At 39.1% G+C, this 15,142-nt stretch overlaps 1 protein-coding gene across 1 annotated transcript in view; it reads left to right on the top strand.

Moving 5' to 3' along the window:
- ERBB4 (erb-b2 receptor tyrosine kinase 4) overlaps window positions 1–15,142 on the top strand; it is a 423,308-nt gene that overhangs the window by 224,720 nt on the left and 183,446 nt on the right. Inside the window, exons 7-11 of the mRNA XM_019472536.1 lie at window positions 533–646; window positions 2,273–2,399; window positions 7,058–7,131; window positions 8,630–8,720; window positions 10,219–10,418. Coding sequence (XP_019328081.1) covers window positions 533–646; window positions 2,273–2,399; window positions 7,058–7,131; window positions 8,630–8,720; window positions 10,219–10,418 — 606 coding nt within the window. The remainder of the gene's footprint in view (window positions 1–532; window positions 647–2,272; window positions 2,400–7,057; window positions 7,132–8,629; window positions 8,721–10,218; window positions 10,419–15,142) is intronic.

Raw genomic sequence — 15,142 nt, 5'->3', positions numbered from 1 at the left:
CTGCCGGCTCATGTTCAGCTGGCTGTCAACCAGCACCCCCAGGTCCTTTTCCGCCAGGCAGCTTTCCAGCCACTCTTCCCCAAGCCTGTAGCGCTGCATGGGGTTGTTGTGGCCCAAGTGCAGGACCCGGCACTTGGCCTTGTTGAACTTCATACAGTTGGCCTCGGCCCATCGATCCAGCCTGTCCAGGTCCCTCTGCAGAGCGATATTTGTGTATGTATGAAAGAGACAAGGCAGAGCATCTTGTTTTATTTCTCTCCACTTACTGTAGCTTTTTTTACCACAAATAATGATAAAACCAAATTGGGGGAGGATTGGGGATCAGGCCTGACAATTCATGGATTTTCATAAATATCTGAAAACATGCCTAATTAGCTTGCTTATACACTTCTGAAAACACTAAACGTTAATGTCAATGTGGAGGTGCTCAGGCAAGTAATAATATGGATTGACATAGAGTCCATAAACGTGTGTCCCAGTATTATTTAGTCCAGTGGTTCGCTTTCTGCCAATATCTTCTTTTTCTCTTCAGACAACTTTGTGGTAGATTCCAGCTCTTGTGTCCGTGCATGTCCGAGCTCCAAGATGGAGGTTGAAGAAAATGGTATTAAGATGTGCAAGCCGTGCACTGACATTTGTCCTAAAGGTAGGCAGTAGTTTAGTATAAATTTTCTTGAATGCGGTCTACACTGTAGTAGAGCAGAGCGAGGTGTTATTTTGGCATAAAATACCCTTCATGAGTATGTTGTAGAATATTAATAGTCTTTGGATATCCACAGAACTTTGAACTATGTAGGCTGTGTGTGAAGTAATACAACAGAATGAAAATTTATTAAGTTGTAATGGTAATATAACCAAACCAATTCCTTTGATTAGATAAAAATGAAGGGGATTTCTCTGTTGGTTTTAGAGAAATTTGAAAGAATTCTTTATTATGTTATTTTAATGACAAGTATTTCCTGGAGGTGTTTTAGAGCTGTCCTTTTGTCATTCCAAAGGGGGCCATACTAAAGCCCTGGCTTCAATGTATGGTATGTCTCATGCTTGTCAATACAACATTAGGTTTCCATTTATTTCCTCTGTTTTTTAAAATTGTCTCTGTTTTCCCAGAATCTTCTACCTCCTTTCTGTCTAAAACATAGACTAGAATTTTTTCAATGTTGGTGCTGTTGAGAAGACTGAAATCTATAGGCTACTTTGCTGTCCCAAGCTCCACTAGGGAGACTTTCTGCTCTGTGCTTGAAGGTCTCAGGAGCAAAGCACCATCAGTTTTCCCACGTGGGCCTATGCCACTTTTCAGTCCTAGTGGAAGCCATATCTGGAAGGGAATTCACAATGAAGCTACTGAAAAACTGTAAATCAGCAGTCATGCCACAAGGCTGAAAAAGTCAGAGATCTCTGCCACGGCAGGGTACTGACATGCTGAATTCGAAGTGAAGGCAATGTCCAGCCCTTTAACATAATTGGAGCAAATAACTTTTTTGCTAGATAGATAGTTTTATGCATGAAAATGCATGTGTAGTGTTCCTGTCAAGGTCTTAGCCTTACTCTGTGAGGAGGGAAGTTATCATGTTTGTAAAAGGTTCAGGTGTACTGCTGGTAGTTGCTGTTAGAGGAGCCCAGTTAGGGAGAGAGGATACGTTACGTGATAGAAGTCATGAAGGATTCGTTCCTGTATGTATCATGCGTCCCAGAAAATGCAACTAAATTACATAGAAAAGCTACGCAGAGAAGTTTCCTCACTGGGTACTAAAGTTTCTCCAGGCCTCAGTAACTTCTTTGCTGGGATGAGGAGTAAAGAATTATTTGTATGTCCTTTCAAAAGGACCTTATGGCATGTGAATAGTTAAGTTCATAAATCCACCAGAGCAAAGGGGACCTCTTGAGCTAGCAGTGTTAGGACCCCTCAGTTTCTGCAGTGAGTAGTGCACGCATAAATGGCATGGCCACCAGGCTAGTCTGAGCTAAGTTATCAACTATCTGTTTACAGCTGGCTTGAGTGGGATTTTGTGTGGTTCATACTTGCCTTTAGATCCAGTGTGATATACCTTAACCTGTGTGCCAGGATGTCCTTCTGTGGCGGGTACTTTAGCTTATTGTTTGTTTTATATTGGCACATGCTTCTTTGGGAATATGGGTAAAGGGTGCCATTTTAACACCTCTCTGCTGCTTTGTCTCTGGAAGAAATGAAGACTCGCATCTAGAAGGCCAACATGTTCTGATTCAGTAATTGTTTTTCCTAGTTCTTTACACAAACTCCTTGTTTTGGCAGCATGTGATGGCATTGGAACAGGGAGTTTAGTGTCAGCTCAGACGGTGGATTCCAGCAACATTGACAAGTTCATAAACTGTACCAAGATCAATGGCAACCTTATCTTCCTTGTTACTGGGATTCACGGGTAAGTGACAAAATGTTAAGACGTTATGTCATGGTGCCAGCTGAAATGAATTGCGTCCACCTCTTAATGATAGCCGCTGGCTTCTTTTACAGAATAGCAGATCCAGGATAAATTAGTTTTCTGCCTTCCATTATGAAGGAAACTGTTACCTTGATTCTTATGATTCAACCTCTAGGAAAAGAAAGGAGGAAGTAGACTGCGCTAGAAAGAGAAAAGACAACTGTGATCTTTGGTTACTTTATGAGATCCTCGGTACTGGCTTACAATAATGGCTTATTAGAGAATAGAAGGGAAAAAGGGAAGTTACCTTCCATTAGTTTGTTTTAAATTTCATATGGCCAGCAGTCTAATGAGCAGAATATGCAGAGAGTGCCTCACCTAGCATAAATTGCCATAGCCTGGGTTGCTGTCACGGCATATACATGCAAAAAAGCTGCCCTCTTGTCAGTCAGTTTTGAAGTATATATTCAAGTTTCAATGGCAGAGATACACAAAACTCACTGGTATTTAATCCAGTATTTTGGTTTAAATATGGCTGTATATTGAATAAGTCTTAGTAACGGTTGAAGATGCGAGGGACAGAACCAGTATTTAAAAGTCTCACCAATGTCTCCTTCTAAAGGAAGATACCAGCCAGATAATTAGTGCCTTCTGTTTAAAGTTTGGTGCACTGTGTGTTTGCCGTTGTAGCAAAGGTTAATGCATGGTGCAAATGCTGCAAGGGTGGGATGTGTCCAGGGAAGACAGACATACTCTGTTTTGATGGTCAGGTGAAGGCCAATGCAACTGGCCGTTTTCTTGCATTGTATTCTTCCTGTCATTGAGAGAACACAAATATGATTGTGTCTTCTTACTAATTCAAGCATTCATGTTGTGAATTCACCATCAGCCATGGTGAATTACATGTGACACTTTGAGGTATTTCTGGGCATACTGAAATGAACAAAATCCTCAAAATGGACGAATAAGATTAAACCCTTTTGCCCCTTTGTTGTGATAAGTATGCAGATATTTTGTGGTACATTAACAGTGTAAAGTACTCAATTGCTTCTACCACTGTGTAGGCTTCAAATTTTAACTTGCTTTTTACGTTCCTCAGAGCTTTCAACATTGCTTGCAACTGGTTGTCAACATTTGATACCTTAAATACAGTTCCCAAACCAACTCCGTGTTTGTAACTTTATGCCATAGCGAAAATGTGATTAACTGAATGTCTGCAGATTGATCTGAAATGGAATTCTGGCATAAGTAGTGCCAGCAGATTTTTCTTTAGTCTTTCTATATTATAATCTAAACATATCTGAATCTAAAGTGGTTGACACTAGGCTGCCTGGCTCAAATTTTCCTACTAGGTGAGGTGGAAAGAAATGACTAGTTTCCTTGATTTGATATAGTGATTGGTTGTAATGCTTCACCTACAACTTGACTCCAGCCATGAGAAAGACAGTTGAAAATCTACTTCAATGGGGCCCTACAGCTCAGTGATTTTCAAAAGGCCAGCAAATGTGAGCTTTGACTGTGTAGTTGGTCTTCTCGTCTCTCCAGCAGGGAGTACAGTGTGAAAGGTTAATGTAGCATAGGGAGGAAGAAGGACTTTGGTTCAAGTGGTTTAAGGAAATGCTGCTTCGAACTTGTTGAAACCCTGGAGAAGGTCACACAGGAGTCAGCGCTCAGGCCGTCACACTTTCTGATCTGGCCAAATGACTGAGAGGCTGGATGTAAATCTATTCAGTCTCACAGGACAGGAAGTACTCTAGTAAATGCAAGACAAGCAGCTAGAGGACGTGAGCAATTTTGTGTGGATTGTTCCAGTGCATTACATGAAATGTAATTTGGAGTATTAGAACTGCTTTTGTTGCAAAAGTTGTATTAGCTGCAAAGTTACGAGATGAGTCTCATTAAAAAGTCTGTCTAAATTAAAGGGACTAAAACCAACCTTGAATAAAACCGTATTCATCTGAAAAATATCTAAATTATGGACTATAAAGCAGAGGGTCAAAATATTTTGTTCTATTTTGATAGAAGAATATAAGCCTAGGACATGTAATGTTGAAACTGTGTAGCACTTTGTCTCTCATTCTTTATGAAGAAAACTCACTCCAACAAGTCTTAAGTACGACGACGCTGAGTTCTGCAACCCTAAATTTTTCCACAGCATAAATTACAGTAGTATATATTAAAAGAAGAGAAGATTTGAGAATTAGTTAAAATAACTTTATATATCTGGAACAGCTTTTTGTTTAAAATTTCTCTTACATTTTGCAAATCAATCATACAGAAAGGAAATTAAAAAAATGACACTAGCTACACAAGTAGTTTATTATATAAATGGACAGTATGGAGCAACAACAATAGTACATATTTCCACTCCAACTTTTAGTTAACTTCTTTTACAAATTCATTTACTCAGAGTGATCTGCAGCTTTTAAAAGTATGAATTTTCAGTGTTTCAGATTGTAGGGACTTAAAGTCTAGCTCTCTGTTGGGAATTGAAAGACTTTTTGTAGTGGCAGAGAATAACTTCAGTGAAAGATGCTGAGTGGATTTTTTTGTTTGTTTTCATTGGGAACTGTGCCATTACTATTGATCCTGTCATATTTTTGATCCCGTGATTCTGTAGCCTGTCTTTCCCTTTCCTGAGTACTTGAACTTCAAGTCTTGTGAATTTGTAATAATTCATATAAAAACTGTATCTATAATTATGAATTGTTTTTATGCACAATTATTTATAATAGTTTATAGATAATTATGAAGTGGCTTTAATTAGTGTCCAGAAGTTAAATGGGATGAAGGTAGACCTAAATTTTGGTGAGCCAGTAGTACTCATTCTTCTAAGGTAATGCTCTGCTGAAGTGTATGGATGAAGTGATCTTCATTAGGATACATATCTGCTGCCTGAGACAGAGACCGAAAACACATTGGCTGGAAAATGGGTAGGACCTGTATAGGTCAGATGCAGTCTTTTCTCTACTGTTTCCTTCTGGTTGGGGTGCTAAAAAGCCAAGCTGCCTTCCGCTTGTGTTGCTGCCTGTGAAGGGGTGGGATATACCAAGGAGGGCTGTACTTTAAGGATGGACAGCCCCAGCTAGCAGCAAATGCTGCCACCTCCTTCTTCCCACTTGCAGCAGGAGCAACAAGCCCTCAGTGCTCACCAGCTTTTTATCTTCCCTTTAGTTGTCCATCTCCAGTTTCACAGTGAGCTGAAACTCTCATTCCTGGAGCTGTAAAATTCAGCTATGCCTGTTCTACTGAAAAATCTTGGCTCTGCTAATAAGAATGGTAGAATATGATTGCATTATTCCACAGTTTTATATGTTGATAAAACATATCAGTCATTTGGCTGCTTAAGGCGGTTAAATGTATATTTGTAACTTTAAAGACTACTTTATGTTAGGATTTGGAGGTGAAATTCAGCAACCTCATGCTTAGTACAGGCAAGGGTTTTCCTTTTTTAATAGTAATGCATTGTAAAAGCAAAATGCTGTGTTTCTGTTAGGTAGTCAAAACTTGTTGCCTAGTTTTCTGAGAGCCCCAAATTGTTAAAATTAAGTGTATATGATGCTTCTGTGGTGCACTGGGCTTTATGCTAAGGTTCGAGAGCTTGTTTTGTTGCTGCTAATCTGGAATGGCCTCCAGAATGGTTAGAAGTGACCCCATCAGTCTGTCGCCACACAGATTTCTGAGGCCTATCCCCAAAGACAGCCTGGTTGATTACCTCCATGTTCCAATTCCAAGAACGACGTCTCTTGGAAAGCAGAAGGAGCAGAGGTGGAAATGTGTGCTCCACATTTACTGAGGATGTTTCCTACCCTCAGAAAACCCTCAGAAATACCATAACAATGTGTTACAAAAGAATCTTTTCCTGAATTTTTAAAGGATTTTTGTTTGGATTAGGCTTCTAGTTGGCTTCTTAAATAGTTGGAGATTCTTTACTCCTTTAAAATTTGGGGTGGGGTGGGTGGAATTATTTGCTTAATGATGGCACTCTCAAAATCAAGGTCAGCTTCATCTTTTTACACTGTAGCATATGTAACTTTGAGATTTTAATGTTTGGGTGTATTTCATTTCTCAGGTGACAAACTTGCTTGGCAAGGGTCTGTGCTTTTTGATGTTCCCTGTTCAACACCTTCTAAAAAGTGTACCCTTTTAATGCCATGTGTCAGGAACCGCTGGCAAGCTCTTAGTTTTGTTTGGCTTATAGCTTGTCACTCGTTTCAGTAGCAGTTTTGTTAGTCCTGGTAGTACAGTATCACAACTGTACCATTTGAGCTAGTATTCCTGGAAAAAATGTTGAAAATTCATCTTTCTTTTAGGGAGATCACCCATGCTTGTTCAGAATCCCTTAATTTTCTATGAGCATAAATATTTGCTAAAACATTAATGATTTGAACCTTAAAGATGCTAGGCACCATTATTTTCCATCAAGATGACTTGGGAGAAGTTAGACACAGGTTCTGCAGGAACAACAGTCTGAAGAAATTGGAAACAGTCTGAAGAAATCCGAATCATATGCTGCCTAAAAGCAAAGTGTTGACCTCCTGAATACTGCTTTCTACATGGTACAGCTTTGAGAACATGATCTTTTTTTATTCAGAATATCCCATTTTGTCCTTTTAATCTTTCAGAGACCGTATCACATTGTCCTTTTAATCTTTCAGGGACCCGTATCACACAATCGCCGCAATCAATCCAGAGAAATTAAATATCTTCCAAACAGTGAGAGAGATAACAGGTAACACACTTCTGATTTCATATAATCTGAACTTCTCAGGTTGCTTTTATGGTTGTCATTTGTTGGGTTTTCTGAAGAACACAAGGTGCTTTTTTCTTTCAACTCAACTGCACTGTAAACTTCATAAAAGTTTAATACACAACAACTTCAGTATCAGTTGATCTTTACAATGTGTTGTCCTTTGCTCATGAATACAGAATACCCATTATGTTTGGGGTACACAAGCATCAGAAGACCAAGACATTACTGTTGAGTGGGCAAGGGGTCTTGGTCTTCACTTGAAAGCATTTGAAATATACCTTGGAAAAAAACAGACAAGCCAGTCTGGTTTTGCAGCTTCTTCTCTTGGTCTAACAGCAGATGCTGCTGCAAATTAGCTTCTGTAATTTAAAGACAAATGTATAATGTGTGGGGTGATAGTCCCTCCCATCTTTTGTGGCTTTTCAGTGGGGTCATATAACTAGAACTCAGTACTTCTTTTCTTGCATCTTGCTGGTTGTTGTTTCACCATTCGGGGGATAGGGAGGAAGATACTACAGCTCTGAGTTCTCAATTGATTGCTGATAATGTATAGATAGGGAAATGAAAAAAAAAATTCTATTTCATGCACAAAAAAAAAAATCTTTGGACGCTACAAGCATGATTGTAGCTGGGTGGAGCTCAACAGGGGTTTGGCATTTGAAATGAGTTCTCTCCCATGTGCTTCACCTCTCAAAAGTTGTGTATTTCAGCAAACCAGTGGGATTAAAAAATGAAAGTAAGCTGTAAATCTCTCCCTAATTAATGTAAAAGATAATCTGGCATCTGGGTGTCTGTAATTTGCCATTCTTAAGCACACTGTCTAATTGACAGTCTCAGCTCTACTACTTAAGTGGAATTACCCCTATGCTTCAAGATGTACTGCATTTCAGTCCAGTACTGAATCAAAATCTTAGGGAACTGCACTCTGTAGAGGTCTGTGTAGCACAAAATAAGTAGTCCCACATATTTGTGCAGAGAATGCTCTCTGGATTAACAGTCCTCGCACACGCACGCACTCAGAAACGAATGCAAGTTCTTTGTTTTAGGGAAGTCTTGTCATCTTTAGTGCATCATAACGGATCTCTCAACTTCTGTCCCAAGTCTCTAGCACATTTTAAAACTAAATGTTCTTAATTCAGGCAAATCTCCATTTTTCCTGCTGCTGTTTAGAAAAGGCTGGGACGCCTTGCAAGATTTCAGCCTGTGTTTAGGTTCACCCTCACTGTGTCTGTTGAAAGTGGACGTAATGCTGCTGTGACTGTTAATCCTCCTTTGCCTTCTTGGAGGAAACAGTGGTGAGCAGCCTGATGAATTTAAAGACAGTAGTCTGCAGCATTCATTACCTATTTATTTCTTTTTCTCAGACCAGCAGTGTCTTTCATTTATAGGCTAAGCCTATCCTAATTCATGTATGTGATAAAGCAGTCTTTATGGCTGAAGTCATTGATATTCGTATGCTTACCTTTTTCTCCTTCAGGGTATTTGAACATACAGTCATGGCCTGAGAATATGACAGATTTCAGGGTGTTTTCTAACTTGGTTACTATTGGTGGAAGAGCTCTCTATAGGTAAGGTACTTCCTCTGTTGATGGAATCGTTTTTTATTAGTATTCAATGATTCTTTGTTCAGTAGCACAGAACACAACATCCTTTGGGACGGGCATCATAAATTGATATGTTTTTCTTTGTTACCAAGGTATTCATTACCAGTATCTTTGCTAATCAGTTGTTTATAATGGGTAATATCTTTTGAACATAATGATTTAAAAAAATCCCCAAAATACCCAAAAAACCCCCATCTTGGTTCATTGCTGTAGCTGTTAACTCATTGTCCAGAAAGTACATTTAATGGTTTAAAATACCTTGTGAATGTGAAACATAAGTTAAAAGACATTAATAGCAGAATTTAGCCCCCTTATCAGGAAGTTTATATGGTTGCGATTGGAAGTGCAGGCTCATGTGCCCAAAGAACAATGTGGTCTTAAGAAATGGTAAAAGATAAATACTTGGAAGAACACTGAAATCACTGAGGTACCATGCAGGTGGGGTGTACATTAGCTCTGTAGTGCCATTTTTACCAGAGATGTTTCCGTATGAATAGTCATATGGAAGAGTTCGTTTGAAGAGAAGAAAATGTGGTGAGAAATAATGAGGGAAGCACAAGAAGGTATCTGAATGATATATATACAGCAATCCCTGGTTCCCCATTGTGTAAATATATAGTAAATCAGTCATGGTATTCTGCTGGCATCTTAAACAGCAACCCAAGCAGATTATGAATAGCAGTGAAACCTTGAGATTGAATTACAGCCTAGCATTCTGTTTGGAAGCAGCAATTTTTATTTGGAACAGCTGGAAAACAATTACAACCATTAAAATACAATAACTTAAAGGATGCCCAGAAACTGGATATTGTCTTCACTGTTTTTCAGTCATAAAATATATGCAGTCATTCCCGTGTTACACAGACAATCATTTACCATTCCTTTGATGAAGAACGGAGATAACCACATATTACAACAAAAGAAAAATGAAATGTAGAAAGTGGGCTGGAAAAATTTCCTTGAAAATAACAATTTCTTCCTGTATTACTATAAATGACATTAATTTGGTGCCTGACAGAAGATGTTAATACATTTTGCATGACTTTGTCAGTTTCTCCTTAGCATATAAACTACCATAGTATTAATTCTGTCGTCTTAGAAAAAAAAAATCTGGATTTTATTCAGTTTTCTCAGCAGCACTTTGTCTCAAAAAACATGTTAATGGATGAAATGGAACTAGTTGAGGTGTTTTGCTGGCCCAGTTGCCCTAGCGCTGCGAGCATCACAGCTTGCGGTATCACGAGTCTTACAGGGCTCGTAATTTTTCTAGGCAACAGAACTGGATGTTGACTCATAAAATATTTGTGTCACCCCAAAATAAAAGTTTTCTGACCAAATTTCAGTTTTGCCAGAAAGATCATCTTGACATTAGGAACTAATTCTAGTGGGAAATTCCCAACCAGCTCTAATAAGTTTCGCCTTCTGGAGCTAATTCCTGTTCTCACTTTTGTTTTCATCACAGTGGCCTTTCCTTACTCATCCTAAAGCAACAAGGCATTACCTCTCTGCAGTTTCAGTCCTTGAAGCAAATCAGTGCTGGCAACATCTACATAACAGACAACAGCAATTTGTGCTACTACCACACTGTCAACTGGACCAGCCTCTTCAGCACACCCAGTCAAAAGACGGTCATTCATCGAAATAAAAAAGCAGAGAACTGCAGTAAGTACTGCTGCTCAGTGCAAATCTTCTTGCCTATGATTAGCTCACATGGGGGGAAAATGATACAACTACTGACGGGATACAGTGTAGCGAGCAGGCCAGAAACTTGGCTGATGTCTCTTGGAGCTCCATGGACATCAGTGGATCTATGGTCATTTACAGACTCTAAGGATTTGGCCCAATCTGCATCCGAGCAGATTTATGGGCAAATGAAATCTTTTAAGGTATGAATAAATGAAAGGGAGAAGAGAGAGGGTACTACTTCCTTACTGTGATGTGAACTTTCCCAATTAGAGATCCAGTTTCACAAATAGGAATTCTGAACGCCGTAAATGCGGAGTGAATGTAGCATTCATGAAAGGCACTGATTTTACAGATTTGAAAACTACAGCCCTTTCCTTGTAGAGTGAGATTAGCATCTTTTGCTTCCCCTACCCTGCTTCACCAAAGAAGCCCTGTCTTAATCCAGAAAGGTGACTTTTGGGACTGGTTTTGATCACTAGGTTCCTCCTTTCTGTACTTGACCTATCTGATAAGGAAGAATACTTTTAATTGGGCCTAATTGTCTTTCAGGAAAGCTTACGTGCCAATACTTGGACTGAGATCATAGTACTGAAAAGCAAATGAATGCTACGTAGCAGATGAAACAATTTGGTTATGCAGAAATCAGGCAGCAAATTGCATTAATACAGCCATTTTGTAGCAGCAATACAATTCACTTTAAGCATCTGTTAGACTGCTAGCAAGAGAGGAGATTCATTAAATTGCTGCATGTTTAAGTGATATTTCTGGGTTTTGTGCTTTGACCAGCCAGAAATGTTTGCTTTGGTTTTTTTCAGGCTGTCGTCCTACTCTTAACTTATTCTTTTATTTCTTTTTTTTTTTTTTCCTTTGCTTTTTCCCCTCCCTTTGAAGTATTATTCTGTTATGCTTTGAGGGAATTTGTGGCTGTGCTTATCACTGTGGTATGAGGGTACCTTCCAGTGTTAGGTGAAAGACAACTATACATTTATCAGTGCTGCTCAGTTATTTTTCTAATCTCTTCTGCCATGTAAGAGCTACATGAAGTGGAAATTCTTGTTTGGTAGGTCTCTGTGTGGTTTTGTTTTGTTTGTTGTTGTTATTGTTATTATTTGGCTGTTTCTCTGCATACAAATTAAAAAAGTGAAGGTTAAAGAAATGCCTCTTGCTGTTGACGTAGATAATTTAATTGTGACCATGCCTGAGGGTGTAGAGGGAAAGGATTGTTTCTTAACCTCCAGCAGACCACTGTCTGCTTTTAAACTGCAGCATACTTTATCCTTTGACGTAAACATTCTGTTATGTGAGACGGAAGGATGTATTGAACAGAACTTTTCTTGGTAGAAGGTTTTGTGTATGTTTGTAAAAGATGTCCTTGGTGTAGCAGTGAAACTATGGATTAGACCCTTACATTTGGTAGAATGTTTTGTGGGAATGCAATACAGAAGGTGGAGGAGAGGTGTAGTGTCTGCTGGTACTTCTGTGGTTAGGAAGTGCACAAGCGTGTCCTGTGTGTTGAACAGCTTCATGCCCTGGTGTCCTTACTGCTGTAACCCAGCCAAAGGCATGAGTAAATGTCTCCAGGTGGTTGTCTGTGAGAGTACTGTAGCTCTTTTCGTCATCCAGAGATGATCGAACATGTGATGATAATGTCCTGTGGGAATGAAGTGTTGATGAAGAGTCCAAGAATAGTCCTGAATAATGAAATGAGTTAACCAGTTACAGGACAAAGAAGGTTGTACAGTCTCTATTTTCAACACACCCAACTTCATCTTGTTCTGGATTAGCTCCAGTTGCTCAACATCCGTGAGCTTTGTACCATCTTAATGTCTGCTGTTCTCTTGTTTTTTTGTTTTTTCCATCTCAAGGCTTTTTCTTTGCTTTGAGTTCTTCTGAGTGTGAATATTATTTGAACATTGAATAAGATCAGCCTTGCAAGGGAATAGCATGCATTTTCTGGCACTGTCAGCTCCTTAGAAACTTGGAGGAAATCTCCTGACTTCCCATGAATAACTAGTGCCTTCAGTCTTGCCAGCTAGAGCATTTGTAAATGGCTTGTAGTTCTGGTATGCACTCTGTTTTTCCTGCTCTCCTCCCCCTGCTCTCCCCCCCCCAACCAAAGCCTACTATGAAAAATTGTATATTATTTGGCAAATAGGGGTGTTGCCAAGAAAGAGAATCACATCTGCCCAGGGATGGTGGATTGCTAGTTGCTTTTCCCTGTTAGTGTTGGAGTGGTATAGGATCAAGTGGCGGGGAGGAACCTAGTTCTGTGCTAGCAGTCTAGTAACAAGTGTATTTCGTATGTCATGATAGGAAGAATTTAACCCTTTGAGATTTCACCTAAGGAATTTCTTCAGCTGACAGAACAGAATCTGTCTGAAATAGTACAAGGTCTTGATGACTGTGCAAGAATCACTAGGGTTATATTCCAGGATCCTAGTGGTCCCATCTTGCTGTGAGATACATGAACCTGTGAACCTTCCAGAGAGTACAAGATTCCTCTCTACCATATGAAAAACTGCTGACTGTGGGAGAAACATCTTGCTCTCGATGCTCTTTGATGTTTTCTAACAGCAGATTGGCTATAGCTGTCTGATAATGATGCATCATTTAATGAAAGAACAACCAGCTGTCTTCCATTGCTAGAGATTTAGTATAAAAATGTCTCATACAGTAATGCTTCCTCTTTGCTTCAAGCTCTCTATAACTTACAATGTGTTAGAAGACAGTGCAAAAACCACTCAGGTGAACTTCGTAAGGCACTTTTCCGTTCATGGAATAGAGTCCCTTCTGTTTTGCTGGTTTTGAGAGCTTGGGGACATAGCTGAACACAGTAGTTTGGAAGATATTCTCATACTAGTTGTTAGCACTCCTTTGTCAAATACCTCTTTGCCCTTTCCTGTGATCACTAAGTTCGAGTTCCTTTGAAGCAGCCACAACTACTGAAACATGGGCTTTCAGGGCAAATGCAAATTGGATGTACTGTCACATCATCCTCTTGCACTGTACGTCTTGTCACTACATTTGCACACAAAGGGAAAATGTAAACTTTATTTGACTTTTAGCTTGCTGAGGATTTGTTATAATAGACTCATCATTTTCCAGGAAGAAAAATACTCCTAAAGATATTTCATGAAATTTAACACCAAGGGAATCTTCATGAGGAAAACAAATCTCATTAATTTCATTTTAAGAAGTCACAATGTAAGCCACAGTACCAAGGGACTAGTTTTAAAAATGGACTCTAACCTATGTTCATTAAATGGACTGCATATAATGAACGCAGGCTAGGGGCCAAGTTACTCTGATCAGAATGCAGTGTCTTAGACAGTTGACTTCCTGAATCCTAACAGGGAACAGTGGTTTTCTCTCTGTATGCACATCTGTGTGAATGAATTGATTAATGTTTTGTGGCCTTTTGAGAGTCAGCATTAGATGAGAAGAGCTATCCTGCTGCTTCAACTCTGCCTGTCAGTCAGCACCTCTCTGGGGTTAAATGGGTTCTGCTGCAGGTTAGAAGTCTAACTACAATCTTCACAATTACTTGGAGTAAGGCAGAGCTGTTCCTTAGCGCCAGATGGATTTCTCCAGCATCCTCTGAGACATCTGTGATTTTCAGGATAGGCCAACAGACTGGGGTTTAAGAGAGTTTTCTCTAAATCTTCCACTGCCTGAATGTTTGTGATCTGAGGGCAAGCCTCTAGGGTTTCAATTTCTACCTTTCAGTTATTTTGCCTGTTCTAGCCCCTGATCCTGCAGATGCTTGGGCATATGCCCATGCCTCTCTGAGTGACAAAGACGACTAGTCAGAATGGGGAAGGGAAATGCCTAAGTAAATATTTGCAGGATTGGAATCCATCCTCTACGGTAGAAATACTGTCTGCTTGCATGGTAGCTAGCAGGGTGTGAATTGTTAATAAAAATACCCATTAAACATTTTTTTCACATGGTTTCCAATGAAGAACCAAGTCTAGACCATGTTAATTATTACAGCCTCTCTCAGGTATGTTTATTATTATTCCTTTGTATATTTTGAGTCACTATCAGCTTGGTTTTGCTTTCCTCACTACCTAGTGATTGTTAACGGCTTAAAGCAAGGTATAGCAAACATTTAATATCCATGTGTAGCTTTTCTTAAAACTTGTGTAAGAGCTTCCAAGATCTGGTAAGCATCATATTTAAGTGACTCGTAGGATATATCACAAGATGGTGATATCTTTTCCATACCGTTTAATACTGTGTTCAGCTGACCATATAATTCAATGAGGAAATATTAAAAAAATTGTTAAAGGAGTAATTATTTGTGGAAAAGTTCAGTCTATAGTGATGCTTCATCTTTGAGATAACACTGACATTATAGGGTTTGACAGAACTCTGATTCACACCCCCCTCCCCCTCCATAAGGAAGATAAAGACAACAGGCTTCAGAGAGTAGAAAATGCTACAGAATTATCCAACATGCAAAATATACTTTATATAGTGATATTTATATTTATATATTTATATATATATATTTATGATACTGTCAATTATTTCATCTTGCTATTTCTGCCACTTCGTAACAATGTTAAAGTAGTCACCAAATATTTCACCACCTTTGAGATGGCTTTTCCAAAAGCTGGTTAAAAGCCTAGGGCAGACTTCACTTGTTTGTAGAATGTTGAAAATACTGGAGCAAACCATATTTGTGTTTTTTGAAT

This window comes from Aptenodytes forsteri, unplaced genomic scaffold (genome assembly GCF_000699145.1).
Source record: "Aptenodytes forsteri isolate BGI_AS27 unplaced genomic scaffold, ASM69914v1 Scaffold340, whole genome shotgun sequence".
In the NCBI taxonomy this organism is placed as follows: Eukaryota; Metazoa; Chordata; class Aves; order Sphenisciformes; family Spheniscidae; genus Aptenodytes; species Aptenodytes forsteri.
The sequence above is the reverse complement of the archived record's forward strand: the minus strand, read 5'-3'. Positions and strand labels throughout refer to the sequence as shown.